The sequence below is a fragment of the Sitophilus oryzae genome, unplaced genomic scaffold (assembly GCF_002938485.1).
Source record: "Sitophilus oryzae breed Bouriz unplaced genomic scaffold, Soryzae_2.0 scaffold_302_pilon_pilon, whole genome shotgun sequence".
NCBI lineage: Eukaryota > Metazoa > Arthropoda > Insecta > Coleoptera > Curculionidae > Sitophilus > Sitophilus oryzae.
The window spans coordinates 2,413,040-2,425,388 of record NW_022146866.1 but is presented as its reverse complement, the minus strand read 5'-3'; the positions used below and the strand labels follow the sequence as shown (position 1 = coordinate 2,425,388).

General features: G+C 33.5%; 1 protein-coding gene across 1 annotated transcript in view; it reads right to left on the bottom strand.

The window, feature by feature from the left end:
* The window catches only part of LOC115884589 (dynein regulatory complex subunit 4), a 49,371-nt gene extending 37,315 nt beyond the window's left edge, over positions 1–12,056 (bottom strand). Inside the window, exons 1-3 of the mRNA XM_030903212.1 lie at positions 11,968–12,056; positions 11,874–11,910; positions 11,460–11,649 (exon numbers count right to left, since the gene is read on the bottom strand). Coding sequence (XP_030759072.1) covers positions 11,460–11,649; positions 11,874–11,910; positions 11,968–11,970 — 230 coding nt within the window. The 5' untranslated portion in view covers positions 11,971–12,056. The remainder of the gene's footprint in view (positions 1–11,459; positions 11,650–11,873; positions 11,911–11,967) is intronic.
* Positions 12,057–12,349: the final 293 nt, after the last annotated feature.

The following is a 12,349-nucleotide window of genomic DNA, read 5'->3' as shown; positions in this document are numbered from 1 at the left end:
ATTATCAATTATCAGGCCTCAGTAATTGTCAATGGCATTTTTTATTTAGGAAATTAAATCAAGGTGTAATTTTCTTTGTTTAAAATATCGAATAATTATTGATTTTATATATTTTAGCTTTTAAGTTATTTTTCAATGGTTTCAATATTTATTTTTACTGAATAAACATTTTAAATTACAACCATTGCACAGCATGTATTATCTAGCTTCATTACTGATGATGAACAGTGAAGTCTTTTGTATAACGGGGGCCACGGACCTGAGACAGCGAAGGGGCCCCTCGGATCTTGGAGGACTTACAAAATCGCGATATTTTGTCGCGGTATGTCCTTGGAAGCATTTTTAAGAAAACAATATTTAAAATTTTTGGACGAAAAAAACTACCTGTCAAAAAAAGGTGTACAGCCTAAAAGTCAAATTTAGTGATTATCACAGCCCCTGTGACATAAAGAAGACATGTGGCATGTGTCAAAAATTAAATTGTTCAAATGTCATATAATAATGGCGGTAGCTGTCTTGGAATTGAGCGATTAAAAAATTATCATAAATATTTTTGAAAATAAAAACGGAAACCCACTTTTTTATACAACTATCAGTAGTAGAATAAATAATAAATAACATAAAATAAGCTCCGTAAAGACTGACAAATCCACAAAATTTCAAGTCAAATTCAAATGTGTCAAATGAATCGTTAAACAGAACTGTCAAGGATCCCCACCCTAGAGTGCTTTTATGGTACTTTTTCCGCCCACCATGCATGAATACATGGATAGCATTATGCTCCTTCCTTAGTCTGACGCAATGCCGTCTCTAATAAAACAGCCTCGGAGCGAGATTTATGACGTCACGCTAGTTAGATACTACGGATTAATAAATATGTTGTAGAATACATGGAAAACAAGGGAAAACATAATTATTCCTCGTATTTTTGGTTTGTATTTTAAAAATGATATAGTTTACATGAAATATACATTATATACAGTTAATAAATACAATATATATATATATATATATATATATATATATATATATATATATATATATATATATATATATATATATATATACTATTTATATAAATACTTTGGCAAACAAACTATGAACCATACATACATACATACATACATACAGCCGTTACTCGCTGACGAGTATTCGACACACATAAAGAAAATGGTCACGCAAGGCGTTTTCTTTCATGAGCTTTTCTGTGACTGAAGAGCCCGATACGTGATGTTATCTGCCTACCGCACTCCGGACATTCAAAAATCTCATTGCTTTGTTGCCTCTCTACTTTTTGGTTGCCGCTGTTAACTGAGTTTACAACCCTTCTCCATTGAGTTCTATTGTGAGCTGCTTTTTCCCACTCATTCTGCATGTTAATTCCCTTTAAATTTTCGTGGAAAATGTCCTTGTATCTTTTCAGTTGTCCACCCGGCCTCCTCTTACCGTCCACAAGCTCACCGTAAAGCAGAGATTTTGGTATGCGGTTTTCTTGCATTCTGCATACGTGACCAGCCCATCTTAAGCGGGATTTTGTGACCATGACTTCAATACTCTCGCAGTTAGATTTTTCAAGGACCGATACGTTTGAGACATGATGGAACCACCGGACTCTTAAGAGTTGTCTAAGGTGTCTCTGTTGCAACTTGTTCAATGCGTTCATGTGTCGGCGGTAAGGCACCCAGGTTTCGCTCCCATATATCATGGTGGGGATTATAATTGCTCGGTATACTGCAAGTTTTGTTTTTGTACTCAAGTCATGATTGTAAAAACCCTGTCTTTTAATTTCCAGAATGCCCTTGAGGCGCTACTAATCCTGTGCTGAATTTCAGAGTCAATATTGGCCTTTTCCGAAATCAAACTGCCAAGGTAATTGAATTCCGCCACATATTCCAATAGTTCTTCTCCGATTTTTATAGCATTGTTGTGATCTTCCGGGTGAGTGCACATGATTTTAGTTTTGTCGATGTTTAGCTTAAGGCTCAAAGCCTCGTATGCCCAGGTATATGTGTTCAACATTTCTTGTAATTGTTGTACCGTGTTTGCAACTAGAGTGCAGTCGTCAGCGTATTGAAGTTCTGTGATAAATTTTGTACGTGTTTTTGCCCTGAGTCTTTTTATGTTGAACAGACCGCCGTCATATCAGTATCTAATGCCCAATCCTCTCTCCTGCAGTTTGCTGTCCACTATAATGGAGAGCGCTGCCATGAATATGTTGAATAGGAGAGGCGCTAAGACACATCCCTGCCTAACTCCTGTATTTGTTAGGAATGGGTCTCTCAGTGATCCATGATGTGACACTCTTGACTTGTTGTTTTGGAGGCTTTTACACACTGTAAGAAATTTGTTGGGTACTCCGAACTTTTCCATAATTGCCCAAAGCGCATCTCTGTTCACAGAGTCGAAGGCTTTTGTTAGATCGATGAATGCAACATAAAGTTTAGACTCCTGCTCTTTTACTTTTTCCTGTAGTTGACGGATGGAAAATATGGAATCGACGGTGCCGCGGTTGGTACGAAAACCCCTTTGCGATTCTGGAAGGATTTTTTCTATATATGGGTGCAGGCGGTTTGACATTATTTTTGCAAGAATTTTTCCGCCGATAGCCAATAGCGAAATTCCCCGGTAATTTCCGCAGTCTGATGCACTTCCTTTGTTCTTAAATATATTCACTATATTCGCGTTGCGAAAATCGTGAGGTACCTCTCCGCTTTCCCATACGACATCAAAGAGAGCCTTAAGATGATCCATAATTTCTTTACTTGCACACTTATAGATTTCCGCCGGAATCGCGTCACAGCCAGCTGATTTGTTGCTGTTTTATGGAGGTCTTTATTTCTTGTTCTGTTATTGGGATGTCTAATACATCGAGGCTGTTATACTGAGGTATTGTGTTTAGTGCTTCCATATTGGGGTTGTTTTCTTGGTTAAGGATATGGCTGTAATGTTCTTTCCAGTGATTTCTGATTTGTTCTTCCTCTTTTAGAAGTTCGCCATTTTGAGCCATGATTGGGCAGCTTACCTTCTTAGTTGGACCGTATACTTCTTTTACAGCCTCGAAGAATTTACGATAATCGTGATGAGTGGCGTACTCTTGAATCTGATTCGCTTTTTGTGACCACCAGTTATCCTTTACTTGGCGCAGTTCTCTTCGAAGGGTGTTGTTGGCTGCTTTAAAGTTATCTACCAGTCTTGGATTAAGTGGATTTGCAGTGACGGCTTGATGTGCTCTATGCTTTTGTTCCAAAAAAGCCTGTATATGCTGTTGATTTTCGTCAAACCAGTCTGGTTGTTTCTTTTTGTTCGACTTTCCCAGTACTGCTTCGCTGGTTTTATGAATCGCATCCCTTAATTGTGTCCAGTCTTGTTCAGCTTCCAATATTGAGATTGAAGTTATCGGTGGAAGTGATTCTTTGATGGCTTCCCGGAGGGCGTCGGCGGTATTCTTGTTCTCTAGATCCCGTACGTTCAATCTGGTCATGTTGTTTTGCTTTTTACAGCGTGGATGTTTGGGTTTTAACTGGATTTTCATTTTTGAAATTAAAAGTCGGTGGTCAGTGCCGCATTCGGCATCTATTCTAGCTTTTGTGAGCCTAACATCTTTTAGATGCATCCTTCGAACGATTATGTGGTCCAATTGATGCCAGTGGCCTGATCTAGGATGTTTCCAGGTATCTTTAAACTTGTTCATCAACATGAACCACGTATTGGTGATGCAAAGATTATACTCTGCGCATGTTGTTAATAAGCGTTCACCATTGCTATTTGCGTTTTCCATTGTTTTCCCAATACGTCAGGCCATATTTCCTGTTGTTTGCCTACACGGGCATTAAAGTCACCTAGCAAGATGATTCGTTCGTGCTTTGGAATTCGTTGAAAGGCATTTTGTAATGCTTGGTAAAATTTATCCTTATCTTCAATTTTAGCGTCAAGGGTGGGAGCGTAGGCACTAATGTTGTTGACGTAAGTTTTGTCTGATATGGGGTACCTTAGGGTCATAAGACGTTCGGAGACACCAATAGGTACTTCTGTTAACTTGGTGGCGATTTCGTTTTTGATCGCAATGCCTACACCATGAATTCTCCTGTGTGTTGCGGGGTGACCTTTCCAAAAGAAGGTGTAATGCTCCTCAGTGAGACTACCTTCATCTGCAAAGCGTGTTTCGCTTAGAGCGGCAACATCTATATTTAATCGGTGGAGTTCCTGTGAGACCAGTGCTGTTCTTCTCTCTGGTCGATTTGAATTTATCTTGTCCAGTAGAGTGCGGACGTTCCACGCCGCGAACGTGGCTTTATTGATGTTTTGTTTCTCCGATGATACGCTCGAGGTAGGCACCCCTCCCCGGAGATCCGATTGAGGGGTATTTTACCTCGGACGATAATTTTGTCCCACTCGAATGTTCCATCATTGCTGTGTGTAAGCTGCGTGAAAAGGTTTAACTGTGGCGGTTACGCTGCCGCAGAGTTTTGGCTGCAACTGTAGCACGGGATGGCTATGGCACAGTGAGGACTGCGCGATAGTTCCCTTGTGCTACGTTCTCGGCCGGCTAGGTGTATTTTATTACTCCTTTTCCCCAGAAGATGATAGGTCTGAGGGTTGTATAAGGTTATACCGCCTATACTCGGACGTCAGAGCCTCGTTTGTGTAAACAGGGTGCACCACGTGAAGGTGAAGTTGACTTTTGGGTAAGCTAGGCTATATGTATCGCTTCAATACCCCTTGCACCCCGAAACCATACAAATGTAGCAAAGACACACAAAAATCACAACCTACCAAAAAAATAATATTATTAAATAATTAATAATAAATACATCACTAGTAGGTATTGAATGTTTTTTGTTAAATTAGATCGATTGTCACACCTCAAAATTTAAAATATATTTCACATTTTACCCATTATCTTATGTACCTATTCATTTATATATTGTAAAACACTTGCTGCATTTGTATGGTTCATAGTTTATTTGCCAAAGTATTTACTACTATAAATAGGTATATAATATGGTATTTATTAACTGTATATTATGTATATTTCATGTAAACTATATTATTTTTAAAATACAAACCAAAGATACGAGGAATAATTATGTTTTCCATGTATTCTACAACATATTTATTAATCCGTAGTATCTAACTAGCGTGACGTCATAAATCTCGCTCCGGGGCTGTTCTATTAGAGACGGAATTGGTCTGCTATTTAAAAATGTCAAAAGCTGATGACATTTTACTTTTGACAATTATGACATTTCGTGTTGATTTTTGGAAGAAGAGGAAGAACTGTCACTTGTATTATTATTTTCCTTTTCTATTTCACGAAAGTAAAAAGAGTTACCTCTCTGATTCGTTCAGGTACTCAATTTAAAGAATAGCAGTAACTTTTTTGGCAGAGGGATTTTATATTTACCATGTTTGATTTTTGTAAAAAATAACGGTCAAAATTCAAAGTTATTCATTTTATAGACTATATAGAGTGTTTAATATCAAAATTCATAAAATTTTACGAGAATTTAAGTATGTAATAAAAAATGGGGTCACCCATTTAAAATAAGAAAGTTGCTGTCAACTTCCGGTACTTCCGAAAGTGCCGCCATATTGAAAATATTTTTAATCGCTATATTTCATTGTGAAAATATGCACAAAATCTCATAACTGGATATTGTATTTCTCTAGAAACTTCTAACGCAGGCTCAGCCTGGGACACCCTGTATAAATACTTGAATGTTGTCAACCATTATACATACATTGTCATTCAATTTTTACAAAATGAACATTAGAAGTATATCATTATCTAAACAGACCGGGGGCCACATTTAGCTTCGCCGCCCCGGGCCCCCGACAGACTTAATCCGCCACTGACGGTATTTACTAAAAATTAACATAAAACTTATCGAAAATTAACATTAATTATAGAAAGATTAAAAAAGGATAAAAAGTTTCCAGACACACAAATATATTTCAAAAAAAGTATGTTTCCTCGAATTTTAAACTACACCATTTAGAAATCATTTTTACTTAATATAAAAATAAACTGCAACCTTCTTAAAACCCAACTATACTCTGTTTTTTTTTCTCGGGTAAGATTTCGACAGACGATGACAGAAAAAAAGCAGATGACGTCCATACCAATCCATTTATTTAACTAAAAAAATAAAAAAAAAGTTTCTAATATTTTTTAAGTTAACTATGGATGGGTTTATATATAAATCCGTCATGCGTCATATCTTGTTGATTTTAATCAGTTTTATTGGTTTATTTCAAAAATGAGAGATTATATTTCAATATTATTGGTTCAACGGAACGATAAACGACAAACGGACGCCGATAAGTATGAACTCGACTTAAATTTTTGAGAGTTGTCAAACTCTTGCCAAATTATAGGTTATAATTTTGTGTAAAATTATGTCAAATAGAAATGATAAATATTTTGCAATTTGGACTGTGTTATTACGTGTGTTCAATGTTTTTTAAAATTAAGTGAAGGAAAACTCAAAGGGGAAATTAAGTGTTGACCCAGACCATAGTTTACAGTTAAGATTCGGTGCTCAGAGACAGTTTGCCAGAGATTATGGTCAGAGAGTTGTATTAGCCATAAATAAAGTTTCTATACTAGCTTGTATATGATACCAAAAACTGGAGTATCTGTAAAATAGCAGCACACGATAGGTAAATAATAATCATATTGAATAATTATATTGATAAATGTAACAATAAATGCAGGAAGTTGATTGAGCTTGAAACACGGCTTGAAAGCAGGAAATCTTTGTTACATTTTTTTTTGGTATGTGATGTTTTTTAAAATATACCCTTGCTTGTTTTGTATTAACACATACTGTAATTTTTTTAATAAAATAACTCGATTAGATTTTTTCAATTTTATACAGATTTTTTCACAATATTTTGAAGTAATCACTTGTCACTCAAATTTTAAATATATTAATTTTCTGCTATGCGTTCCAATTGTACCAACTTATTTCTTTCTAAAATAAAATAAAATACTTTGAAAATAAAATCAGACACAACTATACTCTGTTTTTTTTCTCAGGTAAGATTTCGACAGACGATGACAGAAGAAAAGCATATGACGTCCCATACCAATCTATTTATTTTACTAAAAAAAGTTTCTAATAATTTTTAAGTTATCTATTGATGGGTTTAAATATAAATCCGTCATGCGTCGTGTCTTGTTGTTTTTAACCAGTTTTATTGGTTTATTTAAAAAATGACAGATCGTATTTCAATTTTATTGGTTTGACGGAACGATGAACGACAAACGGACGCCGATGCGTACGAACTCGCCTTTAGATTTTTGTCATTTTTGACGCTTGTCAAAGTCTTGCCAAATTATAGGTTATAATTTTGTGTCAACTTTTGTTAAATACCCTGCGTTTTGGAAGATGATGCATTTTGATTCGTATTATTACGTGTGTTTTGTGTCTTTTGAAGTCAAGTGGAGAAAAAATCGAGTGAAAATTAACTGTAGACCCAGAGCACAGTTTATGGTTTATACTCGCTGCCCAGGCAGAAAGTTTTATACACCAATGAAGTTGCCATCGATAAAGTTTGTATACCATTTCGTCGTAGATAAGTGCATCTCGTATATGGTAGAAGGATCAAACTAAACACATACTAAAAACTGGAGTAGCTGTAAAATATCGACGTCACACGATAGGTAAATAATGGATTTTAGTACTGCAGAAAAATAATGTCAAAAGGTACTGGTTTAAAAAAATTAAGATTACAGTTAATTAATCAACCTTTAAGGTATAAAATTTGGTAGGTGTTATTATTAATAAAATAGTTTGTTTTATTTACCTATGTTGTTTTATTTATTCCTGTGGAATATTACAAATTTGTATTTGTACATAAGTTATATTGATAAATATAATCATAAATGCGGGTAGTTTCATAAAACTTGAAAGTAAATAATAGTTCTTTTTCATATTTTTTTGGTATGTAGTGTCTTGTTCTTGTTTGTTTTGTATTAACACATACCGTTTTTATAAATAAAATAACTCGATTACATTTTTTCAGTTTTATACAGTTTTTTTCACAATATTTTGAAGTAATCACTTGTCATCTTGTCAATCAAATTATAAATATTTCCTGCTATGCGTTCCAGTTGTACCAACTTATTTCTTTGTAAAATAAAATAAACTACTTTGAAATTAAAATGACAGACACATCTATCACTGTCAAGCATCTTCTCGTTGGACAGACTATATCACTGTCAAGGGTCTTGTCGTTGGACAGACTATAGCAGCAAGAGCAAACGCCATTAAAGTAAGAAGAGTAATTGACGTCTAGGGTTTAATCTCGCCAAAATTATTATCGATTGTCATTCCCCAAGCAGCCATTTGACGCCATTTTTTGCGATCGTACGGTACTTTACGTACGTAATGAGTTGTTAAACTTCTCCGACAGTGAAGCATTTTAGCAAGAACAAAATGAATTACAAACAAACCAGAAAGCCAACCCTTCGCGCTGGTGACATAATTTGGTGACAACATTTTGTGTTCCCTAATATTCAAATCTTGTATTTAACGTAGAAACGAGACTGAAAACGATAACCAAGGTAAGAAACGGAATTTAGACTAAAATTTATGACTCTCTTTGCTGCCTCTCTGGACTTTTTATATCTACTGTATCTAAAATAACCTTTGAAGGATGGTTTGTGCATTATTTACATATAATAGAGTTGCAATAATTTATATTCTTGATAAAACTTTCTGAAAATATGTTATTATACTAAAACATTTTGTTTTATTTTATTATTAAGTGTGAGTAATATTATAATTATAAATTTCATACTTGTTCTCTGCATATTTCAATATGTTGATTTATAACAAATACTAATTTTCTGACATCATTTACGTAAAACTGAATTTAATAGTTTGAGATAATTTTATGGTAAAACCTTTTCTAGCTTCTATGATTAATTTCCATTCACTCAATTACGTTCAATATCGAGTTAATCTATCGGTAAAAAAAAAGAGTGGATAAAGTCAGCATTAATAGAGTTGTCTAGAAAATTATGAAATCGGTTCAGCTCAGCGAGTTAGCTTAATTTAAGCAAAATGTAATTGTCAAATGAATTTTGGTTACTTTATAACTAGTTTCCCGAGTGTCCGACCATTTGAATTAACAGATTAAGGAAGGAGTATATCAAAAATATTAGATCGACCGCGACGGGACTCTAAAATGGCCGACTTTACTTCAGTTTGACCAGTGCCGGTCTAATTTTATTCAAAACGTTTAAAATTATCATGTAGGGTAGACATGGGATAGACTCAATCATTTGTTGTTTTCTTTTACGTTGTCAATAAATGTTGGTAGTTATTAAAATTGTTAAAAAAATATGCAATTCTAATAAAAATAGCTAAGTTATAATAATTGTTTATTAACACAAATATCCGGTACGCTACTGAATCAGGTAAGTCAAATTGACTTATCTAAATTTTTTGACATCTAATCTTTGACAAGTAGTATACCGGATGCGTCTCAAAAGTGACTTACCCCTATAACATTTTATTTTTTCAGATAAAACAACGATATTTGGTATGTTAGTATATGACATAAATTGGGATTGATAGACGTATTCAATTGTTTTCGGTCACTTCCGGTTTCACCGGGAATGCCTACAACTTTTGATTTTTAAATAGCACCCTCGGTATTTTTTTTTACTTTATTCGATAGAAAATGACACTCTGAATCGAATGACATATCATATGTCAACTTTTGACATTTTGGCATATGGTTTATTTGAAATTGTAACATGCGGTTCATAACGACAATTTGATTCAAAATACCAAGTGTGTGGTATCAAATTATTCGTAAAAAATGCTTTTTCCAAATATGCTAATGAGCCACCCTCGTTCCATTTGAAAAAATTGAGATATGATTAAAAATACGATTTGGGCATTTTTTAACCGGCCAGGACAAGACACTAAAAACATTAGACGATCAAATCTGTTTTTCCAAGGCTCCTTGATTAAAAATTAGTGTGTTTAACACAGCCATGGCACTCTAGATTGAAATTTAAAATAAAACTTGTTTTTGAGTGACTATGTCAAAAATTGACATATGATATGTCATTCGATTCAAAGTGTCATTTTCTATCGAATAAAGTAAAAAAATACCGAGAGTGTCATTTAAAAATCAAAAGTTGTAGGCATTTCCGGTGAAACCGGAAGTGACCGAAAACAATTGAATACGTTAATCAATCTCAATTTATGTCATATTCTAACATACCAAATCTCGTTGTTTTATCTGAAAAAATAAAAAAGTTATAGGGATGAGCCACTTTTGAGACGCACCCGGTATAAAGGCAAAGCTGCAAGCAAAATATATAATTAGTTAATTTTAAGTGAATTTCACAAATGGTGGGTTTACTACACGTATGTATATTATATAATCACTTACTACCGAAAAGTTATACCATTATTTCCCTCGATTTTTGATCCAGAGCTACCGCATGCTACACAATGGACTATTTTACAGTCCAATACAATTTTCTTCTAGATTTACTACCTTTATACAACTATCAGTAGTAGAATAAATAATAACATAAATTAAAAAAATCGAAACAAAAATAAAACTTCTCCACCCTGTATCTCCGAAATTAAGCATTTTAGGACATACATTTATACGAACATTTTTACTTATTTTTATCTGTAGAATATGCTGCCGAAGTTTCCGGAATACAGTTCAGACCACCCTGTATATTGATCTACAACTTCGAAACCTGCTACTTCTGTTGTATTCGTGGGTTTTCGATCGATACTCATTAATTTTGTTTTTCTTTTATTTAATTTTAACCCATATCTCTCGCTGATCACCTCTAATTTGTGCATAATTGATTTTAATTCATTAGCGGAGGATGCGAGTATAAGTGTATCATCTGCGTACCGTAAATTCGTTATTTGTTTACCGCCTATAGTGTACACCGTTGTAGTCTTCCATAACTTCCCTCATTATAGATTCGCCACACATATTGAAGAGTAAGGGAGATAAATGCATCCCTGGCGCACTCCCGCCTCCAAGTCAATTTGTATAATAATAATGCTAAATTTTCTCAAGAAATTATTCTGCTTAACACTAGTATAAACAAAAAATTACTTTGTCATACCTTGAATTGATTTCTAATAATGTAATACGTTAATCACCACATAAAAGATATTGATCTCTAATTTAAATGTTAATTCTTGATATATTCAGTTTTTTGTATTAATCATTTTTATTTTTAGCAACATTTTTAAATAATACGATAAAATATTAGATTGATTTATAGTGATAACTATCTAAAAAAATAATCAATTTACAAAAATTTAAATTATTTAATACTTATTATTAAATATTTTAATTGATTAAAAAAAGATTAATTACTAAAAAAATAAAAAAGAAGAAAGTTTTTCGATCAGTATCTCACTTAATATATTATAAAAAAATAATATTCATAGAACCTTAGTTTAGCTCTTGCTTCTTCAAGTTCGTTTCTGCATATTTCCCAAAATGTCCTCAATTTATCTCTTTCCATTTGAAAGAAATTTCTTTCTTCGCGTTCCCGTTCATTTTCTTCCTTTATTTTATGACAGAATACTTCTAACTGTTCTCTGGTCATCTGAGTCGTATCTACCCCATCAATAATAGCTCCTAAAAATAAAATAACAAATTGTAACAAAGAACAAAACAAAAATATTAATAAAAAAATAATTGAAAACTTCCATTGCCCATATTTTTAGAAGTACCTATAACTAGTTCCTAATAAGTACAAGACTGAATAAAACAACATGATCATAAAAATTGTAAACCAAAAAAAATGATGGCTATATTGTTTAACATAAAACAAATGGACAAAACATAAATTGCTAACTTACCAGCACCGCCTTTACCTCCACCTTTCTTCTTTGGGGGCTAAAACAATTTTAAAATTATAAAAACTGGTGTTATTTTGCAAACTATATATCTTACCATCTTGTAAATTTATATGTTGACCCTATAAACTGATATAAAAATAATATGTATAAAGATAATAAAAAAGTCTTTGATGCTAGATGAAGTTTTGTCAATAAATGGCACGTGTCAATAGGTTGCTAAGATACAAAGATACGATCATTACAGGGGTGTACAAATATAAAATTCAGAGCAATAGTAATACAGAGGTAGTAAAAAATAAATGAATTATTTTGCTAGCTTCGTGTACAAGGTTGTGGTTTTTCTTTAGTGCAGTTGTAAAGTAGTTATTACACGTTATTTTATACTTCTTCTCAGGGGTGGACTACAAGATTTAGAAGCCCTTACTTAATACTATGTGGTGGCATGTATATCATATTATTTTTTGGTTGTATAAAAC